Here is an 18,903-nt window from a genome sequence, read left to right on the forward strand (position 1 = left end):
AATTTGGAGAAATACAACTGCAAACATCTTAGGTAAGGAGTGAGGAAGGCTCCTGAGCGAATTGGAACACTGGAAAAAGAGAAAAGCTACCCCTTGATGTAATCAGGACTGCCAGAGTACTTGTCTTGTTTCCAGCATGGACCCTGGATCTGAAAAATAGGTTCAAATACCAGCTATTAAGCCTTAATTTCCTTATCATTAAGAATATATTTACTAATTCAGTGTTGTTTTAAACAAGGTGATACTCTAAAAAAAAAAAAAAAAAAAGCCTATAAGATAGTGCCTAACTCAAAGTTCCTAATTCCATGACACTGGACATATTATTTCATAACTACTGACATTCATGTAATACCTCTAACCCAAACAATTCAGACAACTATATCACTAAATGATAAGTAGACATCTTAATGTTCAAGAACGAACTAAATGAAACAGACCAAAGAACTCAAAAATCAAATTAGTAAGTTCTACCCTGAGAATAACCCATTTGCCTTGACAAAGGATATTTCTGAGCTCAAATCCATCCTGCATCAGTGCAGTTCAACAGTGATTATTTAGTTGATGCCACAAAGGCAGTTACAAGACAAAATTCCTCCTTTGAGAAGGTGGTCTAACAGGGGGATATCAAAATGCAACGTGAGGTTCCATGCATAGAAGAATGTGTAAAGTACTCCAGGGACATAGGTGAGGAAGCAGTTAAATTTGATTGGTGTTAAGAGGAAGGTAAGAAGTTTTAAGGAGAGTTAACAAGGGGAACTGACATTTAAACCAGCTTAAAAGAAATGGGAGTTCGCCAGATACAATAGAGAGAAGGGCATTCAGATGAAGGAAACAGCAAGAAGTGTATACTCAAATTTGCAGAGACAATTAGGAAGATACAGAGTCCAAACCATTGCAAAGAATGCTCCAAAGAAAGGGCTCATCTGAGAAAAAGGCCAAGTTACAAAGAAGGTATGTTATTTGCTCCACAGAATTGATTTTCTAGAATCTGTGAGACTAACCAGCCATCTTTTGTGGGCAAAATAATCTCAAAATACAAGAATGATAAAGAAAATTAGCTTTATTTATGTAAATTAAAAAAATTGATTGTAGTGTTAGATTTGTCAAGTGTTTTCATTTTGAACAATTTACAAGAGTATTTATATACAAACATAATAAAATAGAGTATATCACATTGTTCCTGCTTGACTCAAAGTGTTTTCTCAATTCGGAACATGCCTCTATCACTCCAGTTTTTAATTTTTTAACAGGGAAATGCTATGTTGTGACATAGTGCTTGATTAATACATATAACACTGAAGTGGAAGGAGAGTCAGTGATTACCAACAGTTAAAAAATATTTTTTCAACCAATAAGACTCTACCATTAGATTTTTTCTGTATTAAAATATGTTTCACAATAAAAAAACATACTTGCATTTGGTGATGATCGAAATTTGTTGTTTTATGTAAACCCATAGTTGACCTAAATATAAATATGAATTAAACTCATTAGTATGAATGTCTGTCATAAATGAAAACAAAATTACCAGGAGCAGAGGTAACAGAAAATCCACGTGAGAAACTGAAGTGGAAATGTCCTATCCTATTTAAAATAAGTAAAATTTCCATTTTGTGAACCCAATACAAACCAAACCAAAAGGTGAAAAGCCATGATATTTATAGACACCAGATCTTAAGTCACACTGTAGAGCTGTAATTAACTTGTACTACTATTTATTGGATAATGCTAAACCAACTTCCTAAATATCTTTCCAATCATTATGTTGTTTGAGAAATACAAGAAAGTTTAATTACTGAATAAAGCAGAATTTTAAATTAGCAATTAGGATACAATATAAATGAAGATAATTTAGAATCAATCTCTATCTACCAAAGTATCAAGTACACCATGTCTGTATGGACTAAGTAAGCTCCTGGATTGTTAAGTAACTTTAATTTTTTAGCACTTTCTTGAAATTCCTGGCAAGAGCTCTGTGATTTTATTAAATTAAAAAAAAAAAACCATAAAAAATGTTAAGTTTGATATTACTTTGAAAAGTCACAGCTGTTTAAGACAATCAACCAGACCACCAAGTGCACTTGTGTCTAAAATGTCACTTTTGTCCCCAAAGAGAAGGAAATAATCAAGTATTTTATTAAGGTGCTTACTATTAAAACAGAGGAATCAGAGGAAATTGGTCTTTAATTGGATGCTTGCATTCTTTCCAGGGTTCTTAGTATGTTTAGATGTTGATATCTTGACTTTGACATTTTCCTGATTGCCCTTGATAGCAGCCTCAAGGCGGGCTTTCAGGGCTGGAGAAGAAGCCATTACATTTTTAAAAACTGATGAATACTGAGGCCCAATCTGCATGAGATTTTGCAAAGCAAAGTCATGTAAATTTTTCATTACAGAAGTTGCTGATCCCAGAGCATTATCATCCAAAAGGAAGGAAATGAGGATGGGCAGAAGACAGGCCACCAGCTGAGAACCTGTTAAGTAAATAAATGATTTTTAAGTCCTGGATTGAAGGCTGTAAGTGTTTAATATATACAGCTGTAAACTCACTTATCTGTACACATTTTTTCCCACTGAAGGGGAAAAAGGATCCTTCTAATCTCTCAAATTAACACTCGATAATATCAATACTTGCAATTAATAACACTTGCCTTTCAATGAATGTGGAAATACAATGTTAAGTGACTAACTGAAAATTTAACATTTAAAATAACATTAAATTTCCGATTTGGGACGGATTTTTATTTAGTATGAATTAAGTGCTGACACTTACGGTGCTGTTCTTCGGCAATGGCTACCAGTGCTTCCAAGACCTTTATGCCTTCTTGAAAGATCTGAAGCTCAGTAGTGTCTTCAGGCTTTCTCTTTTCTATTTCCTGCAGTTTTTCCACAATAGAGGATACTAAAGAGTAAATGTATGGGTAGGAAACAGCTGGATTTGGATACTGAAAAACGGAAAGTAGGAGTTGATAGGTCTTGATTTGTACCTAATTAGGTAAGAGACAAAAACAGTATAAACTATAAATACAAATTTATATTAACATGCAGACTGCAATGTAAACTAAAAAAAGGAAATAAAAATTGTGAATTAAAACCTTTTTTAAAAGAAGTCTCTAAAAAAGGCATTTAATTTCTAATTTATTTTTAATTGTGGAAATCCAAGTGCTAACAGTTGTTAAAAGAGGGACAAGAGGCCAAAAGGGAGTCACCTGGGCAAAGCCCAGGTTACCAAACCAGAACTCAATACCCAACTTAATTACAGTTTCAATCTCTCCTAGGACTAGAATCTTAAACCAGTCAATCTGCAATTACCTGGTCAGCACTAGTGAGGTGTTCTGCTAGACAGACCCCTGCTATCCCCCTAAGGAAGGCAGCTTTGCCTGAAACAATCCACTCTTCACTAGTAACTTCCTTGCCCTTCCTCTTTCTGTCTATAAATCTTTGATTTGGTACAGCTCTTCAGAGCTCCTCTCTATTTGGTATATGGGATGCTGCCCAATTCATGAAAAAAGCCAGTAAGATCTTTAAAATTTACTCAGTTGAATTTTGTTCCTTGACAGATTTGGTGGCAGTGATGGGATCTGAAGGAAACTTCTGAAGGCTTCGGGAGTTAAGGAGAAACACAGAAGTGGACTGGTGGTTCCATCAGCAGTTCTCCATTTGTGTGGAATCCCAGTCTCCAGTCCTTATTTGTTGGGGTCTGTTGGGTTCAGTTCTTTCCCCAGCCCCCACATCTACACTGGGACTTGCTGGTGTTGCACATAAGGCCTTCTACTGGCCAGACTGCAATAACATCTCTTTGGTCACTCCTGGTATGTGATGTGCACATGAAGTAAAAGCTACAGCAGATGGAAATCTAGGAAGCCAAAAAGCTGCAAAATTGGTGGGCACTGGTAGAGTAAGTACATAAAAACTGTCAGAGTGCTTGCTACCTGACCCTAAGACTCCTATCTAGGATAAGCTGGTCACAGAATGGGTTAGACTGACACAGATTACCCACCACCAACCTCAAGAAAATGTCCATGCAACAAAGCACACCATAAAACACCATGCAATCCCCAACCCAGTAGCACATCCCTCTTAGGTATTAGTTTGGCTCTGAGAGACCCAAAGAGTTAAAGAAATGGGATCCTTAAATTCCAAAAAGCTGAGCACTCCACCTTCTGGCACACCTGCTTATTTTATGTCTGAGCTATTAAGACCTAATAGAATGGCAAAATCTTACTAAAGGCAACTTAGAATTACAATGGCCATTATGGAGAAAGTGCCAATTAGACAAGGTCATTTATTTAAGAAGTATGCTTAAAAGCAAGGATTCCCAAATCAAAGAGAATGGGATACATATTTTAACTGTTATGCAGAAACTTCCAAAAGGCTTTAAGATACCAAAATAGCTTCACTGAAAGTTTCATTGCAAAAAGGGAATAAAAAATTAGACATAAAACAATACCTCTTGCACTGCAGCCCTCTGGGGGTGCATCATCAAAACACTGGCCCAGAAACTGGTATCTTATTTCTAATTAACTGGTATACTGGAAAAAAGATTGTTCTCAAAGGTTTTGCAAAAATCCTCCAACACCAATTCGAATGCCTCCATATCTACCTTGGAAGGAAGGTCCCATATGGGCCTCTCCCAGAGCAGACAAGAGTCTGAGGGAATTTCTGGTACATGGCTATTATTCTTTAAATAGACAAGGGAAACTAAAATTAAAATTAATGGAAAACCTCACCAAATTCTGGTAGATACTAGAGATACATTTTTTTTTTTTTTTTAAGATTTTATTTGACAGACAGAGATCACAAGTAGGCAGAGAGACAGGCAGAGAGATAGGAGGAAGCAGGCTCCCTGCTGAGCAGAGAGCCCAGGGGCTGGATCCCAGGACCCTGAGATCATGACCTGAGCCAAAGGCAGAGGCTTTAACCCAACTGAGCCACCCAGGCGCCCCTAGAGCTACATTTTCTACGTAAATCCTACTCAGGACTGCACATGTGATCCTGGGGAAACTGGAAGAAGCCAGCTAAGGATGATAATCCTTATCAGAGTCCACTCTCCCAGATCTCTGTCTGTAGTAACCAGTAGATCGAGAAAAATAAAACACCTTTTGCAATCTCTTTGAGGATGACTCTTGAGTTCAAGGGAACTCAAGTAACTCTATTTCCAAAGTGAGTCTATGGTCAAAATTTGGTCAAACTGGAAGCTGATTTTCAGAGCTTGATGGCAATTTTTTTTTTTTTTGGGAAGATTCCTTCCTTAAGCTAAAATGAAACTCTGTACCCACTAAAATATTCCAAGACATACAACTCTAAGTCAAAAACGGTAATCTTTTGATTTCCATCTTAGTTGATAATGTCTCAGATATAAAGAAAAAATTGGAGATAATGTAGTTATACAGGTAGGTCAACCTATGAAGTCTTTTTTTTTTTTTTTTTTTAAGATTTTATTTATTTACTTGACAAAGAGACAGAGAGAGAGCACAGAACGAGGGAGCGGCAGGCAGAGGGAAAAGCAGCAGCAGCTTCCCACTTGAGCAAGGAGATGCACTCAGGACTTTATCCCAGGGCTGTGATCATGACCTGAGCTGAAGGCAGATGCTCAATTGACTGAGCCACCCAGGTGCCCAACCTATGAAGTCTTTTAAACTGCAAACCAGGGGCGCCTGGGTGGCTCAGTGGGTTAAAGCCTCTGCCTTCAGCTCAGGTCATGATCTTGGGATTGAGCGCCCCCCTACCCCCGCCAAATCAGGCTCTCTGCTCAGCAGGAAGCCCGCGTCCTCCTCTCTCTCTGCCTGCTTCTCTGCCTACTTGTGATCTCTGTCTGTCAAATAAATAAAATCTTAAAAAAAAAAACAAACTGCAAATCAATTCTTGAGGAATTAAAGGCAAAAACAGAAATGAGGCTCCAGAAACAATTTGAAATGCACCAGTCCTTTTTAGCAATCCTAAAACCTTCACTTCTTATCTCAAAAGGCTTATAAGTATTGTTAAAAATTCAGGCCAATGGGAACAAAAGTCCTTGCTGGAGGAACTTGCATTCTGTTCTTTGCCTTTGAGATGTAAATATTTTACCAGGTTTTCTCTAGGAACTCTTATCCCTAATCCCAATTTTTTTTTTTTTAAGGGGGGGGTGGGGGCACCTGGGTGGTTCAGTTGGCTAAGCATCTGCCTTCAGATCAGGTCATGATCCCAGGGTCCTGGGATTGAGTCCTGCATTGGGCTCCTTGCTCAGCAGGGAGTCTGCTTCTCCTTCTGCCTGCCATTCCCTCTGCTTGGTGCTAATAAATAAATAAAAATAAGAATAAAAAAAGGGAGAGGTGCTTGGGTGGCTCAGCTGGTTAAGCATCTGACTTGATCTCAGCTTAGGTCTTGATCTCAAGAGTTGTGGGTTCAAGCCCTGCATTGGGCTCCATGCTGGGTGTGGAGCTCACTTTAAGAAAAAAATGAATTACTATACAGTAGAATATTATTAAGCCATAAAAAGGAATGAAGTCTTGCCATGGGTAGAGCTGCAGAGTATTATGCTGAGTGAAATATAAGAAACAAAACAAACAAGCAAAGGGAAAAAAAACAGGGAGGCAAACCAAGAAACAGACTCTTAACTATAAAGAACAAAATGATGGTTAACAGAGGGGAGGTGGATGGGAGGTTGGGTGAAATAGATGAAGGGAATTAAATAATACACTTGTCATGATGAGCACTGACTAATGTATAGAATTGTTGAGTCACTATATTGCACACCTGAAGCTAACATAACACTGTGTGTTAACTGGAATTTAAATAAATACTTTAGAAACACAATCTGGATCCAACTGCTCTTTAATCAACTTGTGAGTTTTCTATCATTATACCTATCTCATGGCTCAAACTTTAAAATGAAAGCTCATTGCTTGCAAACTTCTAAGGAGTGACCAGGCAGGGCCATCACAAATGTCATGAATGTTCTCTAAGAGCACTGATTCCAAAATTTTGATGCCAAGATCCGTGACTTGAGGGTCTAAGTAACTTAGGAAGACAGGTGAGCACTCAATCCTTGTTTGACCAGTTCCTGGATGTGTGAGACACATACAACAGACCACCATTCTCAGTAAAACTCCTGATCCCCTACAAAAATGAGACTCATGCTCCTTTTCCTTTTTCTCTTTTTTAAAAAAGATTTATGTATTTCAGACAGAGAGAGAGAGAGAGAGAGTACGTGCACAAGAGAGCATGAGTTAGGGGAAGGGGCAGACGGAGAAGCAGGCTCCCTGCTGAGGAGGGAGCCTGATTGAAGGCTCCATCCCAGGACCCTGGGATCATGACCTGAGCCAAAGGCAGGCGCCCAGTCAACACCCAGAGGCCCCTCCTTTTCCTTTCTGAGTCTCCCAGATGCTCTGTTTGTATCTGCTCTATGTCTTCAATAAATTCTGTTTGCTTTTCCTTTTTGCTTGTGTTTGATTTCTATTCTGTGAAAAGCCAAGGACACTTCTGAGGAGTCCTCAGACCTGGCCTGTCTGCATCTGTATGTTTACTTAAAAATAATTTCCATGGGGCGACTGGGTGGCTCAGTCGTTAGTCACCTGCCTTTGGCTCGGGTCATGATCCCAGGGTCCTGGGATTGAGCCCCGCATCGGGCTCCCTGCTTGGTGGGAAGCCTGCTTCTCCCTCTCCCACTCCCTCTGCTGTGTTCCCTCTCTCACTGTGTTTCTCTCTGTCAAATAAATAAAATCTTATTTAAAAAAAAATAGTTTCCAAAAATCTTTTTGGTAACTTAAAACCTTAAAATTATACTGAGATTAGTTGAAAGATAGATATTTATTGAATACCTGGATCATTTCCAATTAAAATAAAAAACTGAAACATTAATTACTAAACATAGGTTTATCTATTTTTGGTTTATTACCAAAAAACTTAAGATAGTTGGGTCTGTTAGTAAACATGTTTGGTTCGCCAGTGAAAAATATACTGAGACAGAATACATTTTTAGAAATTACAAAACGTATTCATAAATTTGTTAATCTCAAGAATGTTGGCATAACAGTTCACAGTTGTTTACTTAGTTTTCCATTAGAAATTAAGGTTTCTGGGGCACCTGGGTGGCACAGTGGGTGACATGACTCTTGGTTTCAGCTCAGTTCATGATCTCAGGGTCATGGGATTGAGTCCTGGGTGAGGCTCCATGCTTGATACATAGTCTGCTTGAGACTCTTTCTCCCTCTGCCCTATCCCCCGCAAAGCACGCACATGTTCTCTCTCTCTTTCTCAAATAAATAAATAAGGGGCTTCTGGGTGGTTCAGTTGGTTAAGTGTCTGCCTTTGGCTCGGGCTGTGATCCCAGGGCTCTGGGACTGAGCCCTGTGTGGGGCTCCCTACTCAGCCCTCCCTTGCTTTCTGCCCCCACCCCCTGCTCATGCTCTCTTTTTCAAATAAATAAATAAAACCTTAAGTAAACACATCTTAAAAAAAAGGTTTCTAAGGGTTAAAAATGTCCATGTATGTAATTAAACTACTAGAAGTCATTGTCAGCAAGTTCTCTAGCTCAAGCATAGGCCCCAAAAGTTAAGACCAGAAACAGACAAGATTGCTTAAACTCATGCCCTAATGGAAACCCACTGTTCTTATTTCTTATCATACTTTCTTGAGACATTGATGGAAGACATTTTGCAATGACCTGAACATTCCAACTACCAGGCCAGAAAAGGCCTGATATCAAAGAAATGCCTAGAAGACCACATCCCATACCCTTCCCTGTCCATGATCACTTGCTGAATACATATAGACTCTTTCCTATGATCAGTGCTGCCTGCTCTTGGCATGAATTCTCCGAACTTCTCCCTATAAAACTCTAGGTGTCCATTTGTTGGCAGAGAGGTCAGTTGTCAAGGCTTGAGCCACCTCCCCTGGCTGCTGGCCCCCAAAATAAAGCTCTCCAATTCTCTTTTCCAAACCCTTGTCTCTTGAGTGATTGGCTTCTCCTGCGATTAGTTTATCTGAGTTTGTTTGGTAACAGTGTTGGTAAACGCAGCCAGGAGCTATGCATTTCATTTGTTCAGCCCCCTTGGGATTCCTAGGAATGGTGCAGTTGGCCTCGGCAGCATGCCAGGGCTCAACCACTTGTTTCCTGAGTTAGTGGCTGTGATCCATTGATGGGTAACAGAACATCTTTGTATCCTGGCAAAGCGGGATGTATGTTTCAAGGGCGCCTGGGTAGCTCAGTGGGTTAAAGCCTCTGCCTTTGGCTCAGGTCATGATCCCAGGGTCCTGGGACTGAGCCCCACATCGGGCTCTCTGCCCGGCGGGGAGCCTGCGTCCTCCTCTCTCTCTGCCTGCCTCTCTGCTTACTTGTGATCTCTGTCAAATAAATAAATAAAATCTTTAAAAAAAAAAAAAAAAGGTGTGTGTTTCAGTAAGAGAAAGAATGAAAGAATGAGGGATTAGATGCAATTTTGTTGAGGGAAAAGGAAGTAATTTTGTCCTAAAGTGAGGTTGGTTATTTCATAATGGGAAAGGGGAAAAATAGACAACAAAATCCGGAAGTACAAAAAATAAAGTTGTAGGTTTGTGGAAAGGGATTTTGGGAAAGGAATTTTACTCATGGTCAAGCTACCTGAGAATAAATTTATGTAAGTAAAAAAAAGAAAATGAGCTTTAGTATCATAAATACACTGGTACAAAATTAGAATTTGGGGGCACCTGGGTGGCTCAGTGGGTTAAAGCCTCTGCCTTCGGCTAAGGTCATGATCCCCGGGTCCTGGGATCGAGCCCCGCGTCAGGCTCTCTGCTCAGCGAGGAGTCTGCTTCCCTTGCTCTCTCTCTCTGCCTGCCTCTCTGCCTACTTGTGATCTCTGTCAAATAAATAAATAAAATCTTTTTAAAAAAAAAATTAGAATTTGGTTTTCTCTCTGTTAAACAGACAAATTTTTCTTGGATTATTTGTCTCCTCTCGATAAAATATTATAAAAGGTTTTTCTTTGCCTTATTAAAATAATCTGCCTAGAAGACAAAGATTCTGAATATTATCAAAATAATTTCTCATGTTTCATATTGTCTTTATCAAGTCTTTGATTACTTAGGAAAACTGAATGTTCTCTATTAAAAGAACTAAGTTTTATTTGTTCTTTAAACTACATAACTTCCTGTATTGCCCATGAAATCTTTAACTGTCCTTCTGGCTAAATGGTAACTACGCATTTTTCACAACAACCTATATAGTCCTACTAGTATTTGATGAAATGTTTTATTTATTTTTTATTTTTTATAGATTTTATTTATTTATTTGACAGAGAGAAAGAGATCACAAGTAGGCAGAGAGGAAGACAGAGAAGGGGAAGCAGGCTTCCTGCTGAGCAGACAGCTCGATGCGGGGCTCCATCCCAGGACCCTGGGATCATGACCCGAGCTGAAGGCAGAGACTTTAACCCACTGAGCCACCCAGGCACCCCTGATGAAATGTTTTAAAACCTTTTGATATTATTGACCAATTTCCCCCAAATCTAATTGTAAATGAAGTCTTTCTGGCCTGGAACCAATTCATTCTGCAGTGCACAAAGGAATAGGAAGTTAATTTAGCAAGTGAAGGGGTCTTAAAGGAATGAGATTAACTTGTGTGCGCTGTTTTTGGGATGGGTACCATTATTTCATATCATATTCTTGAAGGCAGGTGAAGTCTTTCTTTTTTAGGAAATCCACTATAATAAGCTACAAAGTATCTTACTAAGGGGCACCTGGGTGGCTTAGTCAGTTGAATGCCCAATTCTTGATTTTGGCTCAGATCATGATCTCAGGGTGATAAAACTGAGTCCCATATCAGGCTCCACACTCAATGAGGAGTCTGCTTCTCCCTCTCCCTCCACTCCTTGCAAGCAGGCTCTCTCTCTAAAATAAATGAATGAATAAAATCTTTAAAAAAATGAAAATAAAAACAAGTTATCTTACTAAATGTCCCTTGTAAGTTCTAGACATACATCAATTTTAAGATGCCCTATTTCAAATTAAGGTTTTGTTTTGTTTTGTTTTAAATGTCCTTTATCTTTCTCCAACTATGTTCTATCCTTGGGGGCAAAGAGTAAGAACAGTATTATTTGGCTTTGTCACCCTAAGAACAAAAATTGCTCCAAACCTAAAAACAAAAAATTCAGTCTGGTACTTCTTGTTGGAGCCAATAAAATCACAAAGAAAAGTTGTACAAAAGCCTAAACATATTCCTATTACAAACATCTCTCTACTAAAGACACTTACCACAGGATCTTTTATCTTAAGAGTAGCCTTAAATTTCTCAATACAGCGCTTCTGAAGGCATGGGACGGTAGTAACTTCTGGACTGGTAGACAAAATAAATACTGTGATAGCAGTAAGCAGACTGATTTCATCAAGTTCTTGATGTGTTCCATCTACTAAAGAGAAATGATCTATGAGAAACATCCCAAGATTGCCGTATTGTTTAATGCATCTGTGTGAAGATACCTCTGGTTTGACAGCAACAATTTCTTTTGTGTACACAACAGTTACGGACAATAAACACTAATGGACTGATTTTAAGAATCCTGGCAAATGTTGTAGGTTTTAAAATGTAAGACTGTAAGTAATTCTAGAGCCAAAAATTACCAAAGTAATTACATTCTTTACAGGCGGACATCAGTAAATACATATGTATATTTACTAGGAATATACACTTACTAGTTGTATGACATTGAACACTGAACCCCAATTTTAGTTTTCACATTTATAAAATGGAAATATTAACAGTACTTGCATTTATAAAGTTATGAGGATTAAATGAGTTATTCATGTAAGGCATTTGAATAGCACGTTGAGCTCAACACGAGTTAGCTATTATAGTATCATTTTTGTTGTGGAACAAATCAGAAATGATTTTTCTTTGTTAAGATTAAGGTAAGATAAGGTATTCATATTTTGATAATACAAGTGTCAAGTGAAAATACCTTAGTGCTTTGCTATTTATACCATTTCTTAACAGTATAAAAAAAACCTGAAAATACTGCATGGGTCACAATCATCTGAAAGAATTTTCTGTTAGATACTTCTCCTTCATTTCCCCCCATATTTACCTTCATAATCTCATTCAATAATTTTAATGATCCTGCTGTGAAAACTTGATGTTACTTGAAAAGGAAAAGGGGTGGCAAATTCAACTCATGAAACTGTGTAAGACTGGATTACTACTTATGAAGAATTGGTATATAGGGGTCGAGATAACAGCTTTGCTAACATTCATTCAACAAATGTTTAGGAAACAGCGCTCTTTTTGGCAGTGAGTCTATAATTTACAGAAGATATATTGTATACCAGAAGTAAATAATTTGTTAGTCACAAGGTCTATGAATATAAAAAATACAATGAAAGATAAAAGTTGGGGCTCTTGGCTGGCTCAGCAGGTAGAGTGTGTAACACTTGATATCAGGGTCGTGAATTTGAGCCCCACGTTGGGTGCAGAGATTACTTTTATATAATAACTTTTTTTTTTTTTTTTTTTTAAAGTAGGCTCCATACCCAGCATGGAGCTCAATGTGGGAATTGAACTCACAACCCTGAGATAAAGACCTGAGCTAATAGAACAAGAGTCAGACACCTAACTGAGCCACCCAGGCACCCCAAATAAGTAAATTTTAAAAAAAGTCAGAAAATAAAAGAAAGTAACCCAGGAATTGCTACACGGGGTGGTCAGAGAAAGCCTTGAGGAGATTAATATCTTAACTGATGCTTGAGAGGTAATAATGAAACAATGACAGCAATGAAAGCAATATATTATGGATGAGTGGGATTTTATAAAAATAATTTGAATAATTTTAAAGTAAAAGGTATATGGATCAACATTTAAAATGATGACAACATTATTATGGGTACTTTGTATATATTAAATATTTAATCCATATAATAGCACCAGGAAATGGGTACTCTTATTTCTTCCATTTTATAGATGAGGAAAAGAAATTTAGTCATTTGCCCAAGTCACACAATTAGTAAGGCAGATAGTTTGATTATAGAGAGCATAATGTTAATCATGATGCTATACTGCTTCCTAAACAGTTGTTATTTTCAGTCATTCATGACAACTTGAAACACAGCTAGTCTGTTTAGTAAAAATGTCTTTTTATTTTCAGTAGGATAAAGCTCACCTGGGTTCCTCTTCCCATTTCTTCTCAAATTCCCTATTCCCCCATCCCTACCTAAACTCCCTTACTCCTATCTTCTTTTACCCAGCATAAATGCAAGTTTCTCTTAGCATTAGCCCCATGGAGAGGTCTCTGTGGTAAGGAAGCAAAGCTTCCTGCTAATAGCCAGCAAGAGACTGAAGACTCTCTTTCCAACAGCCATGAATGAGTCATCTTGGAAATGGATCTTCTAGCTGCAGCCCTGGCCAACATCTTAACAGTAACCGCATGAGTGAGAACCACCCACCTATGCTGCTCCAAATTCTTGACCCGTAAACTATCAGATAATAAATGTTTGTTGTTTTAAACCACTATGTTTTCAGGCAATTTGTTACACAGAAAATGGTTTACCTGTGATTATCAGCTCCTACTTTAATTTCTTTAGGTAGGTAATCTAAATCCTTACCGCCCTAACCTTATTCTCTGATAAACAACCAAAAACATATTTGTGGTGTGTGATGGAAGAGACAAGCTCTTTGCAACTCTCATCATAAAATCTTACACCTATTACTTCCCATCTCTAACCTCCTTTTCTTCCCTCCCACCGGCAAAGGTTCATCCTTCTAAATTGTACTGTGAATTTTATTTCTTCCTGCGTAGAAGGGCACATTGCTTCCCTCCCTAATATTTCCAACTCCAATCTCATATCTTTTATCCCCCATAAGCACAAATGCATGCTAAAATCTCATCTTAAAAAAAAATTCCTTGCCCCTATACTTTCCTTCAGCTTTCTTTTCTTCTTGTGAAGAGGAGTCTATACTCAATCCTTACTTTCCTTACCTTCCATTTACACTGTATTTACACTGTTGACCATGCTCTCACCATTAAAATTCTTTTCTTTGGCTTCTGTAACTGTATTCTCTCCTGAATCTCCTTCCATCTTGATCCATAAACTCAACTGGGGTGATTTTATCTATCCCATAGCTTACGCTGATAACTTTCCAATACACATACTCTAAAATCATCTTTAGCTCAGATTACTTTCCTGAAGTCCAGACCACTACATATTATGCTCCACTTGATTATCTGAAAGGAATTTCAAACTCAACTCATTACATTCCCCTGAAAATGTTCACTTTGGAATTTCTGTTAATGGCACTAGGAGTGCTCAATGAACCCTTTCTTTTTTTTATTTTTTTTTTTAAAGATTTTATTTATTTATTTGACAGAGAGACATCACAAGTAGGAAGAGAGGCAGGCAGAGAGAGAGGAGAAAGCAGGCTCTCCATGAAGCAGAGAGCCCGATGATGCGGGGCTCGATCCCAGGACCCTGGGATCATGACCCGAGCAGAAGGCAGAGGCTTTATCCCAATGAGCCACCCAGGCGCCCCTCAATGAACCCTTTCAATTCCTAAACCAAACTATCAATAAATTCTGTTAATACATGCTTAACATTTTATTTTTAACATTTTGTTCTTTATCCTTACACTACTATCTTACCTCCAAGAATCTTGTTTTCTTTTCTATAGCTGCCACAGTGATTCTTCAGAAATGCAAATCCTATCCCTTTACTCCTCTTCTTAAAACCCTTCAGTGATTCCACATGCATATTAAAAGCAGTCCAAATTACAAACCATGCAAATCCTCCATAATCTGACCCCATGCACCATCCAACTTCATCTTTTTAATAATTACTATTCATCACCCTCCTCCGCTTCTTCCTTTAACCCCACATTCTTTCATTATTCTACTTGCTGTCCCCAAATGTACCATACTATTTAGGTCTACAGGCATATGATCAAAATGTACCTAGAAACTGTTTCTATGATGTCCATGTGGAAAATGCTTCCTGATTCTCCAAGAAATCGACTTTTCTGAGAAGCCTCTTGTGGTAGATACAGAACTGTAACACTGAGATCCCCTTCATTGGAGAAGGTGCTGGCCAGCCTTGGGAAATATGGTCAGCTTAGTTCCCTTAGGGTTGGCCTCAGCTAGAGTTGCCTTGATTGAGATCACATCCTTCCTGGGTTAGCCCACATCTGAGGATAAAGTACAGGCCTTTTCTGTCCTATGTGAGGCATTCATATGGGCAATCTGCAGAACTCCCAACTGTTGGGGGCTTGTGCTGGAGTTCGGCTTCCTCTTTTGCCCAGTATTACTTTCCCCTACTCCCTTCACAGGTGTTGTTCCTTAATAAACCTCTTGCTCCCCAAACTTCATTTCAACAAGAGCTTCCAGAGAACCCTACCTATTACACTCTGCCTGATTCACTCAGAGTAGATTACTCTCATTTTTTAAATCAGTCTCTCTCTTTTTTTTTTTAACTATATTTAGAAATGCAGTGATAATTAAGACATTACTGTTGCCTTCAAGGAGTACTTTGTGATATTAAGCATATAACAATTTATAGATACCAGACTCCACCAGACTCTCAACTCTGGGCACAAAGTAGGTGGTCAATAAATGCTGAATTCCATTGAAACCTTTACACCATATGAAAGAGAATATGGTGAACTGTGACATTTATAAACAGAACAAGGAAGGCAGGGACAATCTATAATATGTCTAAGGACTTTTTACAATCACTGTGACATTATGCTGAAAATGAAAACTATACAACAATAATAAGAGCAAAAGAAATTTACATGGCCACTGAACATAATACTGGCTATCATTTACTGATATATATCAGATAATAAATGAGATGCTTTCCATGTATTATATTACTGCTCTAACAATTCCTGCAACACAATACCCTTATTTTGTTAATGAGAAAACTAAGGTTCAGAGAAGTTGAGCAACTTAGCTAGTCAGTTAGCTAGTAAGTAGTGGAATGAGGATATAAATCTGATCAATCTTATTTTAGATTTATAATGCATAACTTATGTACTTTTTGATACCCTGTGTGCATTAAAAGGTTTTGTCAGCTAGTTATGGATCATACTATATTCATAAATTAATACTAACATTTGGAGATCTCTGTCAACTTAATATATAGGCTGCCAGTCACTTAACTGCATTAAAGAGTAAAGATACTAAAATGAGAATATAGATGTTTTTATCTACTTAATACATATTCTCTGAACACAAAAGTGACTATGGGCCCCTCTAGGTAAGAATGCCAAATATGATCAATTAAATAGCTTATTCTCAAAGTCCCTCGTGCTTTTTACAACAAACTAAACAATTGCTTCTCAATTGCCTTAATTACCTGGATCCCAACAGTCAAGTATTGTTGTTAAAGCACTACGGAGGAGGTCAGTCCAAGCAGTGTGACTCTTTTCTGCTCTGGCCATGGGAGAAGACAATATTCCTTTCAGAGCCTGTAGGGAAGCTGCAACAGTTGAAGATAACTGGCCCCCAGGTAACTTCACAGCAGTTTCTCTGAGGACCCCAATTGTGAGGTACAATATAGTAGGGAGAATTGAGATGCTTCCTGTAAGACACATATTTAAAAACACTCTATGTTTCAGTCTATACATGTAGTTTCTAAAAAAGAAATCATCAATGAGGAAGACAATGTCAAAAATTTCTAGCTTTTAAGACATTTTTCATAAAGGATTATAACTATTAAGATAATTTAGGTAGTGTTAAGATTTTTAAGACTGCATTCAATTTTGGTTATAACTGAAAATGTTATTTAAATTGTGTCACAGTATTTTTGTATCTTGCTTATTTGGTAGCTGACAAATGATGAATTTATTTTTCTTTTTTAGTGTGATAAAATATAGACAAAATTTACAATTTTAACCATTTTAAAGTGTACAATTCAGTGGCATTAGGTACATTCACAATGTTGTACAACCATCACTACTATCCACATGAATTTATTTTATTTTTTAAAAAATACTTTATTTATTTATTTGACAGAGAGATCACAAGTAGGCAGAGAGGCAGGCAGAGAGAGAGAAGTAAGCAGGCTCCCCCCTGAGCAGAGAGCCTGATGCGGGGCTCCAACCGAAGACCCTGAGATCATGACCTGAGTCAAAGGCAGATGCCCAACCCACTGAGCCACCCAGGCTCCCCTTGAATTTATTTTATATCAAACTCTTTTTTCTAAGGAATTTGTAGCAATCCACTCAATAAAAATTATTAAAAATTTCATACCCACTAAAGAGTTGAAAAGTCACTGTTATGTTTAAACTGAGAGACTAAAACTAAAATAGTAAATTTAATGCTCCCAGAGGCTACTCAACAAAACTCTCAGTGTATTTTTATCCTAAAGCTTCTACTAGTCACTTTTTCTGCCATTCTTGTTGCAAAGCAGTATGTGAGAATAAGGAATATAGGTTTCAATTCATATCAAAGCTGAAAATCATGTTAAAAGATAGCACATATGTTGGTCAAGACATGTTTAAGCAAAAATATGCTTATTAGTTAAGAAATCTATTAAGCACGGAGTGCCTATTATCTACTAAATCTCCTAAAGGATACAGTATTTCATTGGAAATAAAACATATTTGTTTACATATAAGTTTATCTTTTTGGTATGTAATAACAAATTACAGATAATGCCTCTATATGATGTATAAAACCTATTCACATATGGAAGCAACATTATACACATAGATATATGCATACACACATGAAAAAACAAAACTCTTTATGAGCTAGAGTTTTTAGGGAAGCATTTACAGATAACATAGACCTGGAAATGAACTTCAAAGGAAGGCAAAATTTTATTTTATTTTTAAGGTTTTATTTATTTGACAGAGAGAGATCACAAGAGGGCAGGGAGAGAGGGGGAAGCAGGCTCCCGGCTGAGCTGGGAGCCCAATTCGGGGCTCCATCCCAGGACCCTGAGATCATAACCTGAGCTGAAGGCAGAGGCTTAACCCACTGAGCCACCCAGGTGCCCCAGAAGACAAAATTTTAAAAAGGAGAGAAGGAATGGGCCACTTCAGATCAAGAAGCACCATGGACAATAGGGATAAGCAAGAAGGCTCCTAGGTTAAAAATTCACACAGAAGGAATTAGGAGGAGGTAGTGACTCAGCAGAGCCCTATGGAGCCTTAATAGCTCTATTTTAAGTATGGACTCGATTCCAAACTGATGACAAACTTCTGTCATCACCAAGAAAGGGGAAGTCCATTAGGTATTTTATACCAAAAAATGCCCAAGAGCTAAATCACTGCCACTGATAGGTTAAAAATACTGTCAATCAAGAAAGAGCATTATCTGTTGATAGTACATAGTATCTACTTACCTTTACCCTTTCAAAAAACAAATTATTAGGATGCAATGTTAATCTTAAAGGATTAAAAACATTGCCCACCAAACCTCTGAGGCGTTAGTTTAATGAGAAAAGGATTGGCAACCATTATCTCCTTTATTTATTAAAATCATTTCTCTCCCTACTGGTCAAGTAAAGCAGTGAAATACCACAGCATACCTTCAGGAGAGCACACCGCAGGAAGTTCAGACAGGATAACTAAAGCAGCTGACACCAATCTACTTCCATCTTCCGAGAGCACCTGTGGCTTTGCAGCTTTTACTCCTGGGCTACCTGTCAATTTTGGATTTAGTTCTGGAAGCTGTCTAACTAGAATGCATACACACAATTCCAGTGTTGCAAAAACCAAAGATTTCCCAGGCACAAGTCCTCCTGTGTCCTTTCCCTCTCCAAACTCTGGCAGGGTTTCCTTTTCCGCAGCCCCATCATCAACTAAAAGACAGAAAAAACAGTGTTGAATAAACATTTCATGTTTGCTTTGCTTTGGGTAGATGCAATTTAGTCCATTTCTGTTGTAGGTAAAACCTTTAAATGGCTGAAGTCTTGGGTGTTAAAGACTGAAAGATAAAGTTATGGAGGTAAAAG

The 18,903-nt window shown here is 37.9% G+C and overlaps 1 protein-coding gene across 1 annotated transcript in view; it reads right to left on the minus strand.

Moving 5' to 3' along the window:
• Positions 1-1,042: 1,042 nt before the first annotated feature.
• The window catches only part of HEATR5A (HEAT repeat containing 5A), a 111,441-nt gene continuing 93,580 nt past the window's right edge, over positions 1,043-18,903 (minus strand). Inside the window, exons 33-37 of the mRNA XM_080809056.1 lie at positions 18,478-18,750; positions 16,297-16,521; positions 11,212-11,366; positions 2,774-2,987; positions 1,043-2,474 (exon numbers count right to left, since the gene is read on the minus strand). Of these exons, the coding sequence (XP_080665182.1) occupies positions 2,167-2,474; positions 2,774-2,987; positions 11,212-11,366; positions 16,297-16,521; positions 18,478-18,750 (1,175 nt within the window). The 3' untranslated portion in view covers positions 1,043-2,166. The remainder of the gene's footprint in view (positions 2,475-2,773; positions 2,988-11,211; positions 11,367-16,296; positions 16,522-18,477; positions 18,751-18,903) is intronic.

This window comes from Martes martes (assembly GCF_963455335.1).
Source record: "Martes martes genome assembly, chromosome: 7".
Taxonomy (NCBI): domain Eukaryota; kingdom Metazoa; phylum Chordata; class Mammalia; order Carnivora; family Mustelidae; genus Martes; species Martes martes.